This window comes from Heptranchias perlo, chromosome 40 (genome assembly GCF_035084215.1).
Source record: "Heptranchias perlo isolate sHepPer1 chromosome 40, sHepPer1.hap1, whole genome shotgun sequence".
Classification (NCBI taxonomy): Eukaryota; Metazoa; Chordata; class Chondrichthyes; order Hexanchiformes; family Hexanchidae; genus Heptranchias; species Heptranchias perlo.
The window spans coordinates 3,388,040-3,410,227 of NC_090364.1; the positions used below are offsets into that span (position 1 = coordinate 3,388,040).

Sequence of the window (22,188 nt, forward strand, 5' to 3'; positions counted from 1 at the left end):
CGCATCGCTCCCCTCCCTCACCCCTCCCCTCCGTACCTTCCCCCACCCCCCTCCCATCACCCTCCCCTCTTCCCCATCCCCTCCATCATCCCATTCTTACCCCATCCTCCCCTTCCCCCTCCCTCATCCCTTTCCCGTCCCATCACCCGCCCCTCGCCCTTTCCCCATCCTCACCGCCCCCCTTACTCTCCCCTTCCATCGCCCCCCTCCCCTTCCATCGCCCCCCTCCCCTTCCATCACCCCCTCACCCCCTCTCCCTCCTCACCCCCCCCTTCCATCACCCCCTCTCCATCCCCCCCCCTTCCATCACCCCCTCTCCATCACCCCCCTTCCATCACCCCCCCTTCCATCACCCCCCCTTCCATCACCCCCCCCCCCCTTCCATCACCCCCCCCCCCTTCCATCACCCCCCCCCCCCTTCCATCACCCCCCACCTTTCCCCCTCCAATTGACCCACTCTAGCCCCATCACTGCGGCCCCGGGGACATTTTTTCCTCCCTCCTTTTATCAATGAGCGCTCCCCGGCACGCGGGCTGACGTCCTGTGAGGGGATTGGTTCAAAGCGCTTGTCAATCAAATGACTCCCGCTTATTTTTGTCCCATTGAGGTGGAGCCGCTTCGGCGGAATCTCCCCATCTGATTGGCTGGCCCAGGGCCAAGCATGAGGTCATCCGCGCTGTGATAGGCCGAGCCGGCTGTCAATCAGCGCGTTGAGCGGAAGTGTCGTCGGTCGCCGGCGGCGGCTCATTGTGAAGGAAGAGTCGGGTGTCCGCCGTGTGGGAGTCGCCGGGCCTTCAGTAAATCGATTAGAGTCGGAGCCGAGATGCCGCGGGGAAGTGAGTGGGATGCGATATGTTTAAATCGATGCTATTTCTGGGAGTCGGGAGGGGTGTTTAACCCCCTCCTCCCCCCGAGAGGCCCGCGGGTTTACATCGCCCGAGCGGGGAGTGCGGGAGGGAGAGGAGATGGCCCGAGCGGCGCCATAGCAACCGGGGGGGGGGGGGGGGGGGTAAGGGGATCCATGGTGACCGGGCCTTGGGGGGGGGGGGGGGGGGTGATGGAAGAAGAGTGGCCATGGTAACGGGAGGAGGGGGAAAGAGGGGATCATGGTCAAGGTGGGGGGGAAGAGAGGGGGTCATGGTAATGGAAGGGAAGGGTCATGGTCATGGTAACGGGGGGGGGGGGTAAAGAGGGGATCATGGTAACGGGGGGGGGGGTAAAGAGGGGGATCATGGTAACGGGGGGGGGTAAAAGGGGATCATGGTAACGGGTGGGGGGGGAAGAGGGGATCATGGTAACGGGGGGGGGGGGTAAAGAGGGGATCATGGTAACGGGGGGGGGGGGTAAGAGGGGATCATGGTAACGGGGGGGGAAAGAGGGGATCATGGTAACGGGGGGGGAAAGAGGGGATCATGGTAACGGGGGGGGGTTAAAGAGGGATCATGGTAACGGGGGGGGGTAAAGAGGGATCATGGTAACGGGGGGGGGGTAAAGAGGGGATCATGGTAACGGGGGGGGTTAAAGAGGGGATCATGGTAACGGGGGGGGTGGTAAAGAGGGGATCATGGTAACGGGGGGGGGTAAAGAGGGGATCATGGTAAAGGGGGGGGTAAAGAGGGGATCATGGTAACGGTGGGGGGTAAAGAGGGGATCATGGTAACGGTGGGGGGGTAAAGAGGGGATCATGGTAACGGTGGGGGGAAGAGGGGATCATGGTAACGGGGGGGGGGAAAGAGGGGATCATGGTAACGGGGGGGGAAAGAGGGGATCATGGTAACGGGGTGGGAAAGAGGGGATCATGGTAACGGGGTGGGAAAGAGGGGATCATGGTAACGAGGGGGGGAAGAGGGATCATGGTAACGGAGGGGGGACGAGGGGGGGGTCATGGTAACGGAGGGGGATCGAGGGGGGGGTCATGGTAACGGAGGGGGGTCGAGGGGGGGTCATGGTAACGGAGGGGGGTCAAGGGGGGGTCATGGTAACGGAGGGGGGTCGAGGGGGGGTCATGGTAACGGAGGGGGGACGAGGAGGAGGGTCATGGTAACGGAGTGGGAAGAGGGGGGTCACGATGACGGGGAAGGAGAGGGTCACGGTAACGGGGGGAGGAAGGAGAGGGGTCACGGTAACGGGGGGAGGAAGGAGAGGGTCACGGTAACGGGGGGAGGAAGGAGAGGGGTCACGGTAACGGGGGGAGGAAGGAGAGGGGTCACGGTAACGGGGGGAGAAAGGAGAGGGGTCACGGTAACGGGGGGAGAAAGGAGAGGGGTCACGGTAACGGGGGGAGAAAGGAGAGGGGTCACGGTAACGGGGGGAGAAAGGAGAGGGGTCACGGTAACGGGGGGAGAAAGGAGAGGGGTCACGGTAACGGGGGAGAAAGGAGAGCGGTCACGGTAACGGGGGAGAAAGGAGAGGGGTCACGGTAACGGGGGGGAGAAAGGAGAGGGGTCACGGTAACGGGGGGAGAAAGGAGAGGGGTCACGGTAACGGGGGGGGAAGGAGAGGGGTCACGGTAACGGGGGGGGGAAAGGAGAGGGGTCACGGTAATGGGTGGCGGGGGGGGGGGGAAAGAGAGGGGTCATAGTAACCATGTAAAAGAATTTACAAAGTAAATATCTTGGTCACATTTAAAACCTGTAACACTTTTTAATTCGGAAGGTTTCAAAGCTCTTCTGCCCCAGTAACTGGTGAGTCATGGAGAAATACTTTTCCTGGCCCAATATTTTTCCTTTGCCCTTCCCTCCCGATGCACTGATTCAGCCCCCTGCTACCTCATCCACATGCTTCTTTTACTGGGATCCTGGCTAATTTCTGTTACAGAAAATCGGTGCCTCCATTAGCACCAAAACTATTTTTGGAAGGTCTTTTACTACTTCTGCCCTCTTCCCCAAAATTTATAATTGTAAACAATTTTACAACACCAAGTTATAGTCCAGCAATTTTATTTTAAATTCACAAGCTTTTGGAGGCTTCCTCCTTCGTCAGGTGAACGATGTGAAAAAACGATGTTCACCTGATGAAGGAGGAAGCCTCCGTAAGCTTGTGAATTTAAAATAAAATTGCTGGACTATAACTTGGTGTTGTAAAATTGTTTACAATTGTCAACCCCAGTCCATCACCGGCATCTCCACACCAAAATTTATAAGTTTATAGAAATGAGCCCTAAAGTTTAGGGAGTGAAATTTCTACCAGAAGCTGGCAGAGGATGGCCATGACTTGGCCCCATGGATTGAGGGAGCTGAGGACCTGAGGCCCTCTCATGTTTAAAATAAGGTACTTAAGAGTATCATGTGTGTGAGTCAGCATTTGGAAGGGTGGCAGTAAGATGGAGCTGTGCTCTGTGTAAGAGCTGATCTACCCTCATGCCTGTGAGCTGCAAGTCTAATCTCCCAGTGGGACATTGTAATTTGTTGAGTCTTTAATTGTGACCAGGCTTATTCAAAACAGTTTTAAAACCAGAAATTAGAAAATAAATTTCAACTTCAGAATTATTGGAGACAGAGAAAATGGCAGATTTTGTATTAGTGACGTTTTTATTTTAGATTTTGACCCTGAAATGGCAGCGATGCTAAGTGGGCAAACACTTGGTGCATCCATCTGAAATTCTTCTCTCTGCTGTTGCGATGGAAGCGTAATCCATTTCTTTTAGTGTTTGTTAAAATAGAGGGGCAAATTTCAGGCAAACTTGTTAAGCATTGTATGCTAGTATCCCACAGATTGATTTCAGGGCCTTGAGAACTACGCACGTTTTAACTGGCATCTGATCAGAGTTAGAAGATAAGCTTGTGTTTTTTATAAAGTAATTTTAATTTTTACCTGTGCTCCTACAAAAAATGCAGCTGGTGAGTATATTTATGTGGAATGTTCACCTGCCAGACTGTTATCTCCTGTTCGAGTCTTTCTACCTGTACAGTTATACATTTCTGTAGCAAGCCCCCACTGATCTTATTCATATTTCTGTATGACTGTGTATGTTTTAATGCAGTTAAACAGCTGTTTCTGTAAAGCTCTTGTAGGGTGCCAGCAAGAGAAACTCCAAATAAAAAAAACTAAAAATATTATGCCTGGCGCACCACGACTAGGCCTTTCCTTCCTGCAGCCTTGTAATCTCCTGAGAGGGGCGAGAAACCCGGGGCCAATGTGGGGGGGTACAATCTGGATACATTCCTCTCCTGCCCCCTCAGGCTATTGAAATCAGTCCAGGAATCACATTAACCGTGCGTATGTTAATTGTTAATCCACTTACCTTTTGTATGATGCGATCTCTGCCCTCAGTCAAGAAGTGGTGCAGCTCCCTCTTGAAAGTGTGCAGAGAATCAGCACATACCACAGCTTTTTTTTATCTTCATTTGAGCCGATGTCCGCTTGGCTCGGTTGGTAGCATTCTCTCCTCTGAGTCAGAACATTGGGTTCGAGCCCCACTCCAGGACTGCAGCACATGATCTACGCTGACATTCCCAGTGCTGTACTGAGGGAGTGCTGCATTGTCAGAAGTGCCGTCGTTCAGATGAGACGTTAAATCAAGGACCCTGTCTGTCCTTTTCGGATCTCATGGCATTATTAGAAGAGCAGAGAAATCTCCTGGTGTTGTGGCCAACATTCTTCCCTCACCAACACCAGGGAAAAACCTGACGAACTGTTCATTTAATCTCACTTGCTGTTTGTGGGACCTTGCTGTGTGTAAATGGCTGCCAAGTTTCCTTTTTTCAAAAAAAACCCATGATTCATTGGTTTGGAAACTCTAAGAATGTGATCAGGCATTATTTTCTTCCTCCTTCATCTGCCAAAGCGTAAAGGAAAAATCTGTAGCAGACCTATGAATGAGTATGGTTGGGTACATAGGAGTGCCGCTCGTGATAATTCCTCATTTTATTTGCCTCCCAGTTGGTCCGGGTTAGTAGTTTTGTTACTACACTATTGTACAATGGAACCTGCTTAATTTCAACCACTCAGGACAATCTCACAAATCACAATAAAATGGGAATTTCTATAAAGTGGGAAGTAATAAAAATCAAGGTTGATCTGGTGCACAACCTTTTTTATTTGCCTAAATTTGGTACAACATTTTACATCTGGTGAATACAGTGCAACATCACACATCTTAAAAAGGTGAATACAGAATAACATCATAAAAATTAAAGTGCTCACGTCTCCTGAGTTTTTATGCTGCTGAGAATTCTGTGATTAACATTTTTGGTGAAAATCAGAATTCAGTAGTCTCTGCACTTTCCCTTCCGATGCATAAAATTCATCAAATGTTTTGCTACCTTTTTGACTCTCTGAATCACCGCAGAGTACACTTTGCAGAATCTACCTCTCTAACTTTGGGACTTTCCAGCTCCAGCACACCTTAATTTGCATCCTCTGCTTTCAAATCTTTCAGAGAAGACACAATTTCTGCATTGCTCATCTTTCCACACCAAGTTCTTTGCTTTTATCTTCTAAAGGGCAGGCATCAAGTGAGATTTTTTTGAGCTCTTTTGTGATTGAATACGTCGATATTGTGAGATCGTCGATATTGGCCGCCTTGCTCTCTCGCTGCCCTTCCCTATCCCGGTTCCCAGTCCTTCCAAGCCGCCCTGTTTTCCCTTCCAGAATTCTAGAAACCCGAGATTCAGAAATACCGTGCTTCACTGTGACTATCTTTCCGAGTCCTCGATTCCTTCAAACAGTTCGAATTATCCACTTGCCCGAGCAGCAACAGGTCAGGGAGCTTTTTTTATTGTTGTTGTTGAGCCGTTTGGAAATTCGATTTCCGTTCCTCCCTCGGCACTTAACAAACAGCTGGAAACCGGGTCAAACCGGTTCCTGGGCACATTGACCACCCAACCTAATTGGATTGAGAGGCGAAAGCCTCTGGTTCAAAGGTGACAAGTTCCCATTAAAGCGGGATTTCCGTGCACTGCGCTCGCGCATAAGCAGGAATTGCAATAAATTAAATCTGCAATAAAACCAAGTTTTCACAATTGGATTTGAGGGTTGCGTTAAAACGAGAATTGCAGTTCAGTGCATTGAAAGTAAACCGCATATTGGAATAAACCCACTGTGTACAAAAGGAGTTGGAGGATTTGGTTAAGTACAGGATTGAATGATATAAAAATTACTATGTGCCGATTGTTAAATACTCTATGCAACACTGTGATTGGAATCCTGTTGAAGTTGTGGGATTATTTGGGGATTAGGGTTAAATAACAATGTAGGGTTTGATGTCATCGGCAATTTTGCACATTTACCTTCAGGGATCTGGGTGAAATTTCAGCTTCCAAGTTGCTTCATCTTCATGTAGTGCATCCTGGGTAGGATGTGATCATAAGACAAATATGGTTTTGGATTCAGCGTCCCCAGAGTTTACCATGTGTGACGGCATTATATCACCAAGGGGTGGAAACCCTAATCATCCCTCCTCCTCAAATGGTGGGAGTGAAGCAATAAAGAACAGATATTGGGGCGATTACAAAGTAGCAAGTAATGTTAAGAAACAACAGCTCAAAGACCACAAGCTTAAAGGGGAAGGGAAATATAGAGGGAGAGTACTTTTTGTTAAGTACTCTGTATTTTCTATATGTAATTAATCAGATGCAGTTTGACTTTTAAAAATAAAAAATAAAACTGGCCTTTCCTGCTTGAAAGCGCAATCCCATTGTCTCTCTATCCTGGGCCTACATCACTGGCCACGAGGAGATTTGTAATGCAACCGACTCTCGCAAGTGGGCAGACTGCAGATGGAGCAGAGAAAAGTACCTGATCAGCTTGGCTGAGAATTTACTCTTTTTAAGGTTTTGGTGGAGTGTATATATACTGATCTGTGTAGTATCCGTGCACTAACCCACCCAAGTTTTTGATGCCATTTTCTATGGGGTAAGATGACTTTAAAGGCTGATTTAAATCACCGGTTTCAAAGGTTCACCAGGCCATTAGGGAGAGATTGGTGTGACAGTGAAAGTGCAGTTGGTCCAACGGGCCAGTGGATGTGCTCACACCCAGGAAACATCTTGTAAAAATATCTCAAACCCCTGTGCATATGGTACAGGAAGTGCATCGGGTGTGTTGGTGGACCAGTTGTTTTAACTGCAGGGATTCCTGTCAGCGGCTGCTGCTGTTCGCTAGTTCTGCTGCTTAATCTTGCAGTCTAGAGGTGTGTTATACTTGCATTTTGATTGTACAGTGAGAGTTCACATGCTTTGTAACTAAGGGCCAGTAATGTTATTTCAGAGACTTTCAACGCTAACCTTGCGCCCTTTAGCCCAGAAGGAGCTGTGAAGTACACTTTGTATCAGTGGAAGCCAAGGCCTTTGGTAATGGCTGGCACTCCAGTGCAGTACGGAGGGAGTGCTGCACTATCGGATGTGCTGTCTTTCAGATGAGATGTTAAACCGAAGCCCCGTGTGCCCTCAGGTAGACGTAAAAGATCCCGTGGCACTATTTTGAAGAAGAGCAGAAAGTTCTCCCCAGTGTCCTGGCTGATATTTATCCCTCAACCAAGATCACCGAAACAGATTATCTGGTCGTCATCACATTGCTGTTTGTGGGATCTTGCTGTGCGCAAATTGGCTGCCACATTTCCTACGTTACAACAGTGACTACACTTCAAAAGTACCTCATTGGCTGTAAAGTGCTTTGTGATGTCCTGAGATCATGAAAGGCGCTGTATAAATGCAAGCTCTTTCTTATTTGAAGGAATATACTCCATGCTACCCCACTTTTTAAAAAATAAATAAATAAAAATAGAACTTGTCAGCCAAGTCCCCCAGATATCTTGTTTGCTTTTTACCATCACCACTGTTGGTAGGTGTGATCATACTCAAGTCTCAACTCTAGATGTCGGTGTGTCAGATGAGCATTGAGTGCAGTTACAAGGGTAGGATGGACCTTATTTAACATATCACTCAAGGTTTAAATACTCAACATTGAAACTAACCATCACTGCTTTAATACAATAGTTAGGGACTTGGATGACGCAATGGTAGTTAAATGTTTCTTGTGTTTAAACAAGCGACCTGGAGTGTTCATTTAATCTCTGGTTCTGATCTAATTACTCTTAAAAGCATTTAATCTATTTCAGTAGGGTAGTTATGTCATGATTTGAGGCTAATATGACAAACTATAAATTAAATATTCTGCATCACTTAAGGTGTTGGCAGGGGAAGGAAGTGCTGGTTGTATGAGTAGAATGTTTATTATATTAACTAGCTTACATCAGCACTGCATGTAACAACAATCTGCATTTATATAGCACCTTTTTAACGTAGAAAAATATCCCAAAGCACTTCAAAGGTGTAATAAAAAAAAGGCGCCGAACTAAACAAAGAGCTATTAGGTGGGATGAGGAAAACCTTGTCAGAGGTGGGCTTTGTGGATGGTCTAAGGAGGAGTGGGAAGGAGAGTGGCTGAGGGGAATAAGGAGAGAATTCTGGAGCATGGGGCCTAGGTGTCTGAAAACAAGGCAGTCACTGGCAGTGTGAAGGTGGGGAGGTCAGAGGAATAAAGAGTTTGATGATGAGAGTTGGAGGAGATTAGAGATGGGAATGGGCAAGGCAGTGAAGGGATTTAAACACGAGGATGAGGACTTTAAATTTGAGGCATCGGGGGACTAGGGGCTAATGTAGGTTAGCCATGGGGAAGAGCGCATTGTGTAGTCATTAATTAATATAGAAGTGTTCGACGGTTGAATTACATGATTTTAGAGGCTGAGTGCCTACACACACTGCCTAATGATTATTTAATGGTTTAATGCACTGAATATTGTTTTAGTTTTCTATTATATAGAAAATAGAAACTAAAGGAATTTCCTTTCACGCACGTTTGTTCTGGATCAAAACCAGATTGCAAGAGTGCGTACCCTCCAGAGCAGCAGTGACAGAGAAACTTACACACTGACTCCACTTCTCCCAAATTGAGCTACGAGAGAAGGGCTCATGCAATCAAGGTGTTTGAAGATCGAAGACCTTTAACATCCACGGTGCCATAGTGAACAATGTGTCTGGATCTTGTTGTTTTCCTTCATGGTTCTGTTTATAAGGGGAGTGTATATAATGCCGTCTGCATCTTTTTTCATTCAAGAATTCTACTGTAGCAACATGTCTTAGTGTCTGTCAGTACCTACATCAGTTGTATAATCAGCTCCTCATAGAGAAATCTAGAATATAGCCCACAGTGCGTGTATAGTCTGTGATCATATACCTAAATTTTTGTACTCTGGTGTCTGAACTTTGCCTTCATTGTTTTAAAAATATTGCGTATTGTCTTAATTTAGTAGCACCCCTGTTGTGATTTTGTTTGGATAAAATTGTCCTTGAGCTATACTTTGTATATTAATTTCCCCCATCTCCAATTGGTTGAGTTTTGTCAACTGTATGCCAGTGAATTAAGAAAATCTCAGGGAAATTATAGAAATAAGAACGAACGAACTTCCATTTACACAGCGCCTTTCACAACCTCAGGACGTCCCAAAGCGCTTTACAGCAAATGAAGTACTTTTTTGAAGTGTAGTCACTGTTGTAATGTAGGAAACGCGGCAGACAATTTGCACACAGCAAGATCCCACAAACAGCAATGTGATAATGACCAGATAATCTGTTTTTTAGTGATGTTGGTTGAGGGATAAGCGTTGGCCAGTTTACCAGGGAGCACTCCCCTGCTCTCCTTCAAAATAGTGCCATGGTATCTTTTACGTCCACCTGAAGGGCAGATGGGGCCTCGGTTTAACATCTCATCTGAAAGATGGATCATCCGACAGTGCAGCGCTCCCTCAGCACTGCACTGAAGTGTCAGCCTAGATTATGGGCTCAAATCCCTGGAGAGGGACTTGAACCCACAACCTTCTGACTCCAACGTGAGAGTGCTACCAATTGAGCCTTTGTCCAACACTGCTTGAACTTGGAGTAAAAAGACTAGGAGAACTGCTTTATTGAAGTGTATAACTGAACATTGAATACTTCTCACAGACTTGGAAATTACTGCCGTTATGTCCTTAAACACTGAACTTGCACAGATTTCAAACCTTGGCTACACACTGTCCCATCTGCTTGTTTGCAGCTTCTAATAGAAATGTTTTTTTTTCCAACTCCTCCAGATAAACGAAGCCATAAGGGGAGGGCGAAGCAGTTTACAAATCCAGATGAGATTGATGCTCAGATGAAAGCAGAGAAAGAAAAGGCAAGTTTCTGGCAGCTGTGTTGAGCTGCTGAATCACATAGGGACTCCTGCGCACTGGAGAACTCTGTGCTACGGGTAGCATACTTTGCACGTCAGGACCCCTGGGGCATTGAGTCTTCAACAACAACAACTACCATTAGACCCTTTTGTGATGGAGCATACCAGGAGCATTCCCATTGTTGAACAGACTCGATGTGCCTTTCACCATTGAAATTTGAGTTTGAATTGGGCTGAGGGAGAGGGGAAGAGACTGGTTAGTGCAGTGGGTTAGGCACTGGACTTTTGCTCTTTGGGATCTGGGTTAAAATCCAACCCAGGCCATTGGAATGAAAACTTCCCTCCATCTGGCTGCTTGTGTGAAATAAGATGGGGGCAGTCTTGCTGCAGTGGGCATGTGTCCACTGGTGCGGTAGCTGTACATTTCGGGATTTGGGACAGTCCCACATTAGGATAGAGGGAGTTTCACTCTACATCGATGTTATATCTGACCCGGGAGTGCTTAATACAAAGTCTTCCATTCCTCAGCCTTACCAGTTACCTTTATTGAGAGTTTTTTTTTAAATCTTGCAATGAGTTGAAGTCTCTTTTCCTAAGGGAAATGAGTTTGGACAGTGTCAGCCTAGTTCTTAGTGGGTGCTGCAAAACTGCTCATAATCAGCCACAAAACCCACAGTCAGGCCGAAGGAGAATGTTAAATTGGTATGTGGTTGAAATACATCCAGGTACACTTGGTACGCTGGAAGGTTGGTGTTTGTTTTGGGTTCATGTTAAGGATGCTTTACTGTGCAGCAAATGTGCTGCAGACATTGGAAATGGTGGAGATTTTTCTACTCCTGACGTCTCTTGCCTCCCCTCCCTCCCACAGAATTCACCGATTGAATCCATCTGTTGCTGTCCAAGCTAATAAGCTCTTTCTTATAAACTTTTAGGCTAAAGACCTGCCAGAAAATGCAAGTGACCCTGATTCTGACGACAGCAGTGAAGATGATTCAGAGGTGAGTGCCCTAGACTCTGAAAGGGATGAGTGCTAACAGCATATCCTTCTATTCCTATTCTTTTCTCCCTCGTGTTTATCTAGCTTCCCCGTAAATGCGTCTGATAGTCGCCTCCACTACTCCTGTGGTAGCGAGTTCCACATTCTAACCACTCTGGTGTGTAATTTTCAGTGTTTCTGGTAGAGTATTGGACATTGAGCTGGAACTGGAACCCTGCATTCATCTGAGTGTGCCAGAGTGCTGCGCTTGTGACTCGGTACTTTATCACAGGTAGAATCAGTACACCCGTTGTTAAGTTATCCTGTAATCTTTGAAGGGGGCACTGTTATCATCAGGGAGGCAGAAGAGCTAAAATAGCCAAATATCGCCTGTTGTAATGTCACGTGCAGGCATTAGCATCCAAATGAAAGGACAGATTAACGTTTCAGGTGTAGATAGTTTGCAAACTGAAAGTTGAGAGGCACATTGTTAGTGCTGAATAAAACAAGGACGGGGGGGAAACAGGACAGATAAAAATCGAGCCGAGATCCATTTGTTTGCAAAAAGATTTTTGTTTAGTGGACTGTGTGCATTCATTAGCTTTTTTTTGCTTGTTTGAAGTGGAGAAACAATCCTTGCTCATTGAAATGGATTTGATAAGAAATCCAGGTGAGATCTGAATTATTTTTTGTTACTATTTGTGATCCCAGCCCAAAAAGAAAGGAGTCGAAGGTTTAATAGAGATCGAGAACCCAAACCGAATAGCACAGAAAAACAAGAAAATAACTGATGTGGATCTCAATCCTCCTACCCGTGAACTCTCCAGGCGAGAACGGTAAGGAAAATGTTTAGTCTTGTGTCAGGACTGAGTGGTCATATTTAAAACTTGGAATCTTTAATGTGATTGCCAGTTAGCTCTTTATATAGAAAGCAGTGTAACCTATTCTCCATTAAAACATACACCAAGTCTTCAAAAATTATGAGTAGTTTTGATAGAGTAAATAGGGTGAAACTGTTTCCACTGGCAGGAGGGTCGGTAACCACAGGACACGGATTTAAGATAATTGGCAAAAGGACCAGAGGGGAAATGCGAATTTTTTTTTTAACAGCAAGTTGTTTTAATCTGGAATGCACTGCCTGAAAGGATGGTGAAAGCAGATTCAATAGTAAATTTCAAAAGGGAAATCGATATAAACTTGAAGGGAAAAAGTTGGAAGGGCTCTGGGGAAAGAGCAGGGGGCGGGGGGCGGCAGTGGGACTAATTGGATAGCTCTTTCAAAGAGCCAGCACAAAGATGATGGGCCGAATGGCCTCCTTCTGTGCTCTGTGATTCTAAGTCAGTGTCTCAGGATGAACCAGATAGTTTGCACTCTTGGCATTTTGTTTGATTTCTAGCTGAGCTTCCGACTCCACATCGTCTCTATCACAAAAACAGCCTACTTCTACCTCCCCGACTTTAGCCCATCTGCCAATGGAACTCTCGATTATGCCTTTGTCATCTTTAGACTCTCTCTACTGCAATGCTCTCCTGGCCGGCCTATTAACTATGACTTTCCATAGGCTTCAGCTCATCCCAAAACTGCCCATATCTTATCCTGCATCATCCCACTTACCAATACACCATCTTCTTGACGTACATTGGCTCTCAGTCTCTTACCGTAAATTTTAAATTCTCATCCTTGTATTTCAATCCCTCAATAGCCTCGTCCCTCCCTATCTCTGTAATCTTCTTCAGCCATTCCTCGCTCTTGCTCCCCCACTCTGTTTTCCTCCCTCCTCTTCCCCCCCCCCCCAAAAAAAAATATTCTCCATTCCTCTGACTCTAGCCCTTATTCATCAGAGCCCTCTTCAGCAGAAAGTCCTGCTAAATAGAATTCCCTCCCTAAATCCCTCTGGCCTCTCCATCTCCCTTTCCTCTTTTAAAAGGCATCCCTATCACCAAGCTTTTGGTCATCCCTGCTAACCTGTCTTTTAGCTCAGCATATGTTTTTTTTCCCCCCTTCATGCCTCTGAGACACATTTGGGACAAAGTTCTACATGTGCTGTTGTGTCAAAGTGGACTCTATTCGGAACTATTCATTGTGGTTTAGGTACTGTGTTAAATGTTTACCCTGGAGGGTACTTGCTCCAAGGGCCAGAGGTTTTTTTGGCCATCAATAATTACTTTTAGGAGATTTTGTTGTGTTCTTTATTTGTTTATGCTGCACATATATTAGGATAAGCCCTGATCCAAAGAGAAATCACAGAAATGTGATTTCTTTAAGGCTTGCTGTGGTGTGTCTCATTGCCTGTTTAATGACTTTACAAACAGATTTGTTTTTTTTTAAAAAAAAGAACTTGCATTTATACAGCACCTTTCAGGACGTCTCAAAGTGCTTTACAGCCAATGAAGTACTTTTTGAGGTGTAGTCACTGTTGTAATGTAGGAAACATGGCAGCCAATTTACACACAGCAAGATCCTGCTCACAGCAATGAGATAAAGACCAGATAATCTGTTTGTGATGTTGATTGAGGGATAAATATTGGCCAGGACAACTGGGGAGAACTCCCCTGCTCCTCTTCGAAATAATGTCATGGGAGAGGGCAGACGGGGCCTCGATTTTAACATCTCATCCAAAAGACAGCACCTCCGACAATGCAGCGCTCCCTCAGTACTGCACTGTCAGCCTGGATTTGGGGTGGGGTTTAAACCCATGACCTTCTGACTCTCAGAAGCAAGAGTGTTACCCACTGAGCCATGGCTGACCAGATCCAGCAGTGGAAAATTAAGTCAAAAAATCGTAAGACTAATATGAATTTTGTTAAACCCCCAAACAAAAAAAACCGTCTCAGGGAAGAGATTGAGAAACAGCAAGCACGGGAGAGGTACATGAAACTCCACCTTGAGGGAAAGACCGAGCAGGCGCGTGCTGACCTGGCTAGGCTTGCCATCATCCGAAAGCAACGTGAAGATGCAGCGAAGAAACGGGAGAGTGATAAGAAAGGTCAGTGACGGGATTGACTAACCAGTGTAAGCCGGTGTCTGTTCAGTGCTGACAGGCAGCGGGGGTTCGACCTGGGCTGCAGTGGCCGAGAAATTGGTGGAGGTGGGGGGGCGGGGGGTTGCCCTATGGAATTTGCAGCTCTGATGGCTGAGTTCTAATCCAGCACAAATTAATGGGGGTAAAAGTCTCCTGTACCTGATTAAGTGAAGTTGTTTCAATCCATAATGGGCCCAGTGACTCCTTCCTTCCCATACCAAGGGCTTAAGGAACTACAGCCTCTAGTGGGATCTTCTCCATGGCAAAGGGGCAGAGATCGGGAACTCTTCACTTTGTTCCGTCCTCAAGAAATCTCCTGCTGTATTGCCACTGATATTGTAGCCACTTAAACTGCAGCAGTGCACCAGCACCTTTCGTCCGTCCAAATTTGAGTTGTCTGGAGAGTGCTTGTTGAGCTGTGCAACATTAGGGTGAAGTACTGATGGCTGCAGGTCTGTCGTAATTGGTCGGTGCAAAATGGGATAACGAATTAAGACGATCGCACAAAAGTGTCTTGCCCTGCAGTGACCTGTCCATTTAAAACGGCTGCCAGTGATGGGACGAAGGAATGGGGGGTTGCACAAGAGGCCAGAATTGGAGGAACGCTGAGTTCTCGGAGGGTTGTAGAGCTGGAGGAGGTTACAGAGATAGGGTGGAGGGGGGCAGGCATAGAGGGATTTGAACGTGAGGAGGATAATTTTTAAATGTAGGTGTTGGTGGAGCGGGAGCCAGTGTAGGTCGGTGAACAGAGGTGATGGGTGAACGGGAGATGAAAACGTGCTGTTGCTTTACTCCAGCATCACCAGCAGCACTAGTCGGTATCAACTTTCCAGCCACCCGCCACCTCCGTGATTGGCAGTGGGGACGCACTCTTCATTGGTCCTCCCCTCTGGTTCTGGGTATTACATCGTTTCCTGTTGGCCTTGAAAATGCAACTAGCAGGCTTACCGTACGTGCCGGACCTGTATGCCACTGGTCAGCCAGCAGGAGAGGGACCATGTGTGTGGGAACAGTGGTTTCCATTCCTAGAGCCTACACTGAGGACAGACCGGTGAATTGTGTAAATGCAGGAGAGCGTTGAATGTCGGCCGCAATCCTGAGGCACGGGTCTTGGGAGGGGGTGGAGACGGACCTAGAAGATGTAACAACACGGGAGACTCCGAAAATTAGCAGGGTGGTGATGCTGGGAGTAAATGTCTGATCGTTTGCCACGCACAAAGATAGCTCTGTTTATTTAATTTTTGTGTTCGTCTCTCTTTCTCCTTCAGTGAAAGAAACAAAGGCCTAGCACCAAGTCCGCCCTACCGAATCATCTGGCAACATGGAAAGACAGGCGGACTGTCAGACTGTCTGCTCCCACACAGCTCCCCTCCTCTCCGCCCAACGCAAACAAACAAAAAAAAACAAAAAAAAAAACTACCCATCGCACCACACTCACAACTGGGTTCGGCACACAGCCAGAGGGGAAACTGCGTTGTTTGAATTTTACTCTTGCGATACCACGAATAAACGGTATTTTAATCCAGCTGCGTGCTTTTAGAAGCACCATTGGCATTCTGTGAATGAAGACGGAAAGACTTGTGATTGTTTAAAAGAAAGTGCCATGGTCTGTCAGCGTTATACGGCAGTTAGGGGTTCAAATAAATAGCATGACTTGTGGTGAGGGTCCTCCAATCGCCCGCATGTAGCAGATAATCTGCTACCGGCCCGCTGTAAGCACCAGGTTCACCACCCTCCCTTCTCGTTCTTGGTTTCCTTTTTTTAAAAAAAAAATTATAAATAGTACCATGACGTCAGTGAGGTGACCAGGATTGTATTTTTTTGGGGAAGGGTATAGACGGGAGCTGCTCCCCCCCCCCCCCCCCCCCCCCCCAGGATAGCCCCCCACTCTTATTGTAAGTTTGTGGGAGTGGCTGATTACAAAGTCCGCAAAGCAAAAACGGGGCATGTTTCGGGAGGTGGGAAGACACGCGAGTGGCCACTTGGGAGAGGTACGGAGGGTGGCAGCTTCTTAGGCCACAGACCAGCCTTTGAGGGGGGGGGGGGGGGGGGAATGAAATCATTGGCTTCAACACGTAACTCCCTACCATTTCTAATTGCGTAAAGAGACTGCAGGGCTGTTTCAAGGGTTTTTTTTTAATTACTGGCACCATCAGTGTGCAGATGTTCTTACTGTGTCTCCACATCCTCTACCATTTTTATTTGAGCCCCTAATCTTGTTTGCATCTTTTACTTTGAAGACTTTGGGAGGTTTTTTTTTCATCACTTCTTAGTACGAAACCGTTGGCGTGCCAGTATTTTTGCAAACTTTATTGGTTAATGGTGCCAAGAGCTGATTAAAATAGGAAACGCTTCTATTGTAAGAAGGTCAGTAACTTTGTTCTTCTGTGTAAATCTAAGACTGTTGCAAACGGAAAGTTTTTTTTTTGTTAAAACCCCTTTTCCTCCAGGCAGGTTGAGTATATCTAATTGCTACAGTTCCCCCACTCCCCTCTTTTTTTTGTGTGTGTGTGTGCTTTGCTTTTGACCACAGCTTTATTTGGAGTCACGGGATTGGGGAGGGGGCGGGGTTTGGTGGTGAGGAAGGGAGAACGCCCCCTCAACTCTCTCCATGAAGGTTACAAAGGAACGATCACAAGTGCTGGAAAACTGAAATAAAAACAAGATGCACGGCATACAGATCGAAACTTCCCAGATTCAGTTCCCGTCCTGTGATAAGTTGGCTTGTCTGGTTTGCCGGAGTGGTGGGAGCGGGGAGGTGCCAAAATTGGTTTCTTCCCTAGCGCAAGGGGAACTTAAACTAAATCACCCAGGAATCCCACTCCCGACCATTGCCTAGTGGCTTCTGGTAAATGCATGCATGCAGAGGCTGGGTGAAAAGGTCCGTCTGCGAAGCCCCGTGAGGTCAAATAGCCCACTAACGCTCTTAGCCTTGGCTTGGCACGTGAAGAATGGGCCACTTTAGCGAGGTACTGCTAGTGCAAGCGCAAACGTAGCCCCAGCAAGAATCGACACACTATTGGGGGGGGCACGTGTAAGAAAGACAATTGGAGTTGCCCCCAGGTGACGCCTGCGTTGCCCAGGACTGAGTTAGAGACATTCTCTTAGTCCGTGCTGGGTGTATCAGGGTTCACTGGGCCTTGGCGGAGCAACCAGCTGGGAAAACCGGAGGGGTAAATACAATGCTGAAAAGATCAATGAGTGTCTGAAAGAGAAAAGTTAGTGTTTTGGGCGAGGCCTGTCCTTTCTCGTTCAGACGCTGCCTCGACCTCTGTGTTTCCAGCATCTTCTGGTCTTACTTCTGAAGTTAACTTCAGGAGCTAGTGGCTCATCAGTAAAACTCCCAATAGATTAGTTTGCAGGTTTAATGCAAACTAGTCACATTAAGGAAGGGAGGTCCAAGTGAACTTTATTATTTAAAAAGATATTGTCTCCTTCGGCAGAATGCGGTTTATTTTGTACAAACAATATATGTTGACCTCTGTTTTAGCCGAGTCTCCCTAAGCCCCCATGCATACGAAATAATCTGCCCAGATAGAATTCAGTATATCTTGGCTGTGCTGGAGACAATCTCTTGGTCTGTGCCTTGGTGGGGATGGCCCTCTAAGCACTGACAGTTCTGCTTCTGGTCTCTCTGCAGTAAGTAGGCTGAGAGCGCTCGGTGGTGATGCAGCAGCGCTCGTAATACAACTTGGCTGTAAGGGGTCTAAGTGAAGGAGAATTTGCAGTCCACCTCCCCATTACCTGTGGCTCTCGCGCGGTCGTGCCGCATCATGTGCCTTTAGCCCTTCGCTTACACCCCGTCCAGCTGGGGCTTTGCTTTTCCCCCTCGGCTCGCTTACGAACAAGGGAAACACTGTGAAGAGGAGTCGTCCCAGCTGCCGTACGACAAGTGAAAAGCTCTATGAAACTAGTTCTTGGTCCTGCAGCATTTTTTGTCCTTCTCAGTGGCCTGGCCCTGCACCTGTATTCCCCGTTAGCAGCTCACTGTGGAGAATTACAGGCGCAGATCTGTATCCTGTCACTGCTGCACCATTCATGAGAGTGCCCTCAAGCAAGACATTGAGTGGAATATGGCCCTCGCCTAAAGCTCAGGCAGTGCTGCATCCTGTGTGCTCTACTCGTGTACAGTAAGCATCCCTTGACATCCCATCTTCCTTTTTACCTGCTGAGCTCAGCTCATTTTATAAATCCATTCTCAGGTGACAGGCTTCTTGAGTTGCTTTGTATCTAAACTGCGCCTTATTTTTAAATCTGATTGGGGTAATGCTGTAGAATATCAGGTGGTTTCTCTTGGCACAGAATTTAATCTCATGCTCTAGACTATCGTAAAAGACACGGGGGAGAAAAGCAACACTGGAGCAGGGACGAGGAAAGGCATTCTACTGGATTAGTCAGTTATCAGCTGACTGCAGCTGGTGATCTGAAACCAGGCGATTTTTTAAAATTTTCTCCTCCGGTGTAACCAGTTTCTGAGTTTCTCGGTCCAAACTGCTTACATCCCTCGAGGTAGCGCACAACCCGTTATCAGACCAAATCTTTTTACCATTTGCGAAAAATGTGGACAGAACTGGATTGCAGCTATCCTCGAGTTCTGTTAGGGTGACGTAAACGGGTCAGATTTCTGTCTGGGTTTGATTCAAGCAGAGATCATTTTTTTTTAAAAAGAAAAAGGTGGAGAGGATAATGTTGAGCCCACTTTGTCAACCAGTTCCCCTCTATGACTGGGCAACCCCACTCCTACCCCCTTGTTCGATTCCTCGGAGCCACAGCCAATCTGGAGGGTCCTCTCTGCGGAAGCTGATGGATGAGGTTAATGAACTGTCGAGGCCTGAGCGTGTACCGTGGGCTTCTGTTCAAAAGCATCCCGGCTGAAACCCCTCAGCAATCTCGCGTTGCAACATAATCACAGGGTTAAAGAATGCTTTTTTTAATTTAAATTGAAATAAAACCTCTGGAAGAAATTGCCATTTGTTTCTCATGGTCTTTTTTTAAAAGAGGCATCCTGTAATCCCTTCATCTGTCTTTGTCACCTCCAGACTCAACTATTCCATTGCTCCCTTGGCCGGCCTCCCACCCTCTGTAAATTTCTCATCCAAAAATCTGCAGCCTGTATCCTAACTCGCACCAAGTCCCGTTCACCCATCACCCCTGTGCTCGCTGACCTAAATTGACTCCCTGCCCGGCGATGCCTTGATTTTAAATTTCTTATCCTTGTGTTCCAATCCGTCCCTATTTCTGTAACCTCTTCCAGCCCTACAACCCTCCGAGATCTCTGCGCCCCTCCAATTCTGGCCTCTTGTTCATGCCCCATTTCCTTCGCTCTGCCTTTGGCAGCCGTGCCTTCAGTTGTCTAGGCCCTAAGCTCTGGAATTTGCTCCCTAAGCCCTCTCCTCCTTTGAGTCACTCCTTAAAACCTACCTCTTTGACTAAGCTTTTTGGTCACCTGTCCTAATATCTCCTTATGTGGCTCGGTATCAAATTTTGTCTGATAATCGCTCCTGTGAAACACTTTGGGACGTTTTACTACGTTAAAGGTGCTATATAAATGCAAGTTGTTATAGTGTATGTGATTTGTGTCACTGCAAGAACCATACTTTGGATTGGACTGTTATGAATTGTCCACTTCTTGTCTGACTTGATGAGAATTTACACTGGGCAGGAGCTACTTTGTGGTAAAGGCTAAGAAGGAAAGACACCACCTACTGTAGTACGGAGCTGGGCAGCCCAAAAGATTACCACATTCAACTTTCAGTCAGTGCTGTGTTAACTCATCTCAACCAGCACAGCTGTTGGAACATTACAGTTGCCCTCAGCTAATGTTCTTGCTCCTGGTCACTGTCCAGTGACCCCTGTAAAGTGCACACATGTCATCGACTGAGGGCCTGGGTATTAGATCAACCAAGTAGATTAATCCAAATTATACAGGCTTGGACTCCAGAGATAAATCAACTTGTTGGTTTTATCTATATCAACAGGAAGTACAAGCAGGTTACATGTCTATATACTTACTAGTAGGATACCCATCGGGGTCTGCGAACGATTAAGCAATGCAGCCGAGTTCTTGGCACAAGGTACCAAAGAATTAATAAAATTGAGCCTATACAGCTGGATGGGCAATGTCAGATGACTTGCTCTGAACCTATCCATTCTGAAATGGTTTGGTGATTTTTGTGCCATATGCTACTAGACCAGTAGATGGCAATGTTGCAACACACTCACTGGAATGTGTGTTTATGTAGAAGATAGAATTTTGCATAGTTATAAATATCACATTAACAGAATGATAACAGCTGAAATGTAGATATCTTGTCTCCAAACCAGGTTTTATTCTTACACAAACCCTTTGATGCTTCTTAAATTGCATTAACCTGACACCTCCTGCTTACTTAAACGACCTAATCTAAATCATGTGTTAGCCTCTATCACACACAATACATTCTCAATGTAAAGGAATTAATATTAACTTCTAGGCTGACACTCTGGGTGCCAGTACTGAGGGAGTGCTACACTGTCAGAGGTGCCATCTTTTGGATGCGACATACAGAGGCCCTGTCTGTCCTCTCAGGTGGACGCAAAAAAGATCCCACAGCACTATTTCGAAGAAGAGCAGGGGAGTTCGCTCCAGTGTCCTAGACGATAGTTATCCATCAACCAACATCACTAAAACAGATCATCTGGTCGTTATCATTGCTGTTTGTGGGATCTTGCTGTGTGCAAATTGGCTGCCAGGTTTTCCTACATTACAACTGTGACTACACTTCAAAAAGTAATCCATTGTCTGCAAAGCACTTTGGGATGTCCTGAGGTCGTGAAAGGTGCTATATAAATGCAAATTCTGTATTGTTGAGCTGTTTTTCCTATTATACACTATTCTACAATGAGTATTGGCACCAGGGTATGATCACACTCGCCTGCGATGTCCCTCATATGTGATTAACATGTTGGCATATTCCAGGCTTGCAATTTGGGCAAAGTGGTCAGGTAACTATGCAGAAAGAGGTAGGAGGGAGAGGGGCGGGTGCAGGCAGTTAAACTCTTGTAAAAAGTGTGTCCTTTTTAATATGGTCTCATGAAGCTGCAGGGTGGAGATTGTACACTAGAGGGTGCTCCTGTTGTGGAATGTACTTCATATGATGCCAGAACAAAATCTATTCTGTGCTGGGAACTTAAGGAAATCTCCAGTAAAGTAATGGGGCAATGCTTGTTCAGACCATTCCTGGTAACCAATTTTTATACATGAGTTAGAAGCATCTTTTTTTTAATATATCAGAGGATCAAGGATTAAAACCCATACTGTAGATTGAAGAATAGCAGACGGCTCAGTAAATCAGTTAGGCAATGCTGAGCTTGGGTTTTAAACTTGGAGGAGGAGGGCATAATGAAGGAGGCAATTCTTGTCAGCCTATCAAAGAAGGATTAAGTAAGGATAAGTGCAGCACTGCACGCTAAGTGTCAATGCCTTTATCCCCAATACTGTGCCACCTCATCTATTTAAAATGTTTATCCCAACCATAATTTTGTCATGCAACATTGTTTGATCAGCTAACTGTGATCTACGTTAAACCTCTCAAGCTCAGCGGTGTTTATGCAATTTGGAGAGGGGCCGAGATGGGGTTGCGCAGGCGGGTCACCCTTGGCATTGAGTTGGGCACGTGAACCCAAGAGCCTGCAAGTTGTCTGGGTGTCTTTCCCCGGCAGAGAGATCAGTCACTTTACAATCTTGCTTATCTTGTTACAAGAATCCGCTGACGTTGGGTTTCGGGAAGGTTTATATTTTGCAAAGAAGGCTAGCGTGAAATTTGGAAACAAACGATTACTTTTAATTACTTCAGAGTCACAGGAAGCAAAGAGTCTGTGAGTTCCCAGCGTTGTTTAGTTCTCCTGAGCTTTTTGTTTTGAAAGATAGTTGCTTGTACTCAAAACTGTCACATGGCTGGTTTACAGTGGCACAAATTTGGCTGGTTCCCATACCAGTGAGTTACAAGTTCAAACTAGGGATTGCCCAATGCGGCCAATTGGCCTGATTTTTTCCCCCCCT

The 22,188-nt window shown here is 46.4% G+C and overlaps 1 protein-coding gene across 1 annotated transcript; it reads left to right on the forward strand.

Moving 5' to 3' along the window:
• Positions 1-709: 709 nt before the first annotated feature.
• Positions 710-19,115, forward strand: LOC137305496 (28 kDa heat- and acid-stable phosphoprotein-like). The gene is made up of 6 exons (XM_067974343.1): positions 710-836; positions 10,070-10,152; positions 11,082-11,147; positions 11,837-11,961; positions 13,960-14,111; positions 15,416-19,115. The coding sequence occupies exons 1-6, from the start codon at positions 824-826 to the stop codon at positions 15,433-15,435; spliced, it is 459 nt and encodes a 152-aa protein (XP_067830444.1). The 5' UTR covers positions 710-823; the 3' UTR covers positions 15,436-19,115.
• The last annotated feature ends 3,073 nt before the right edge of the window (positions 19,116-22,188 follow it).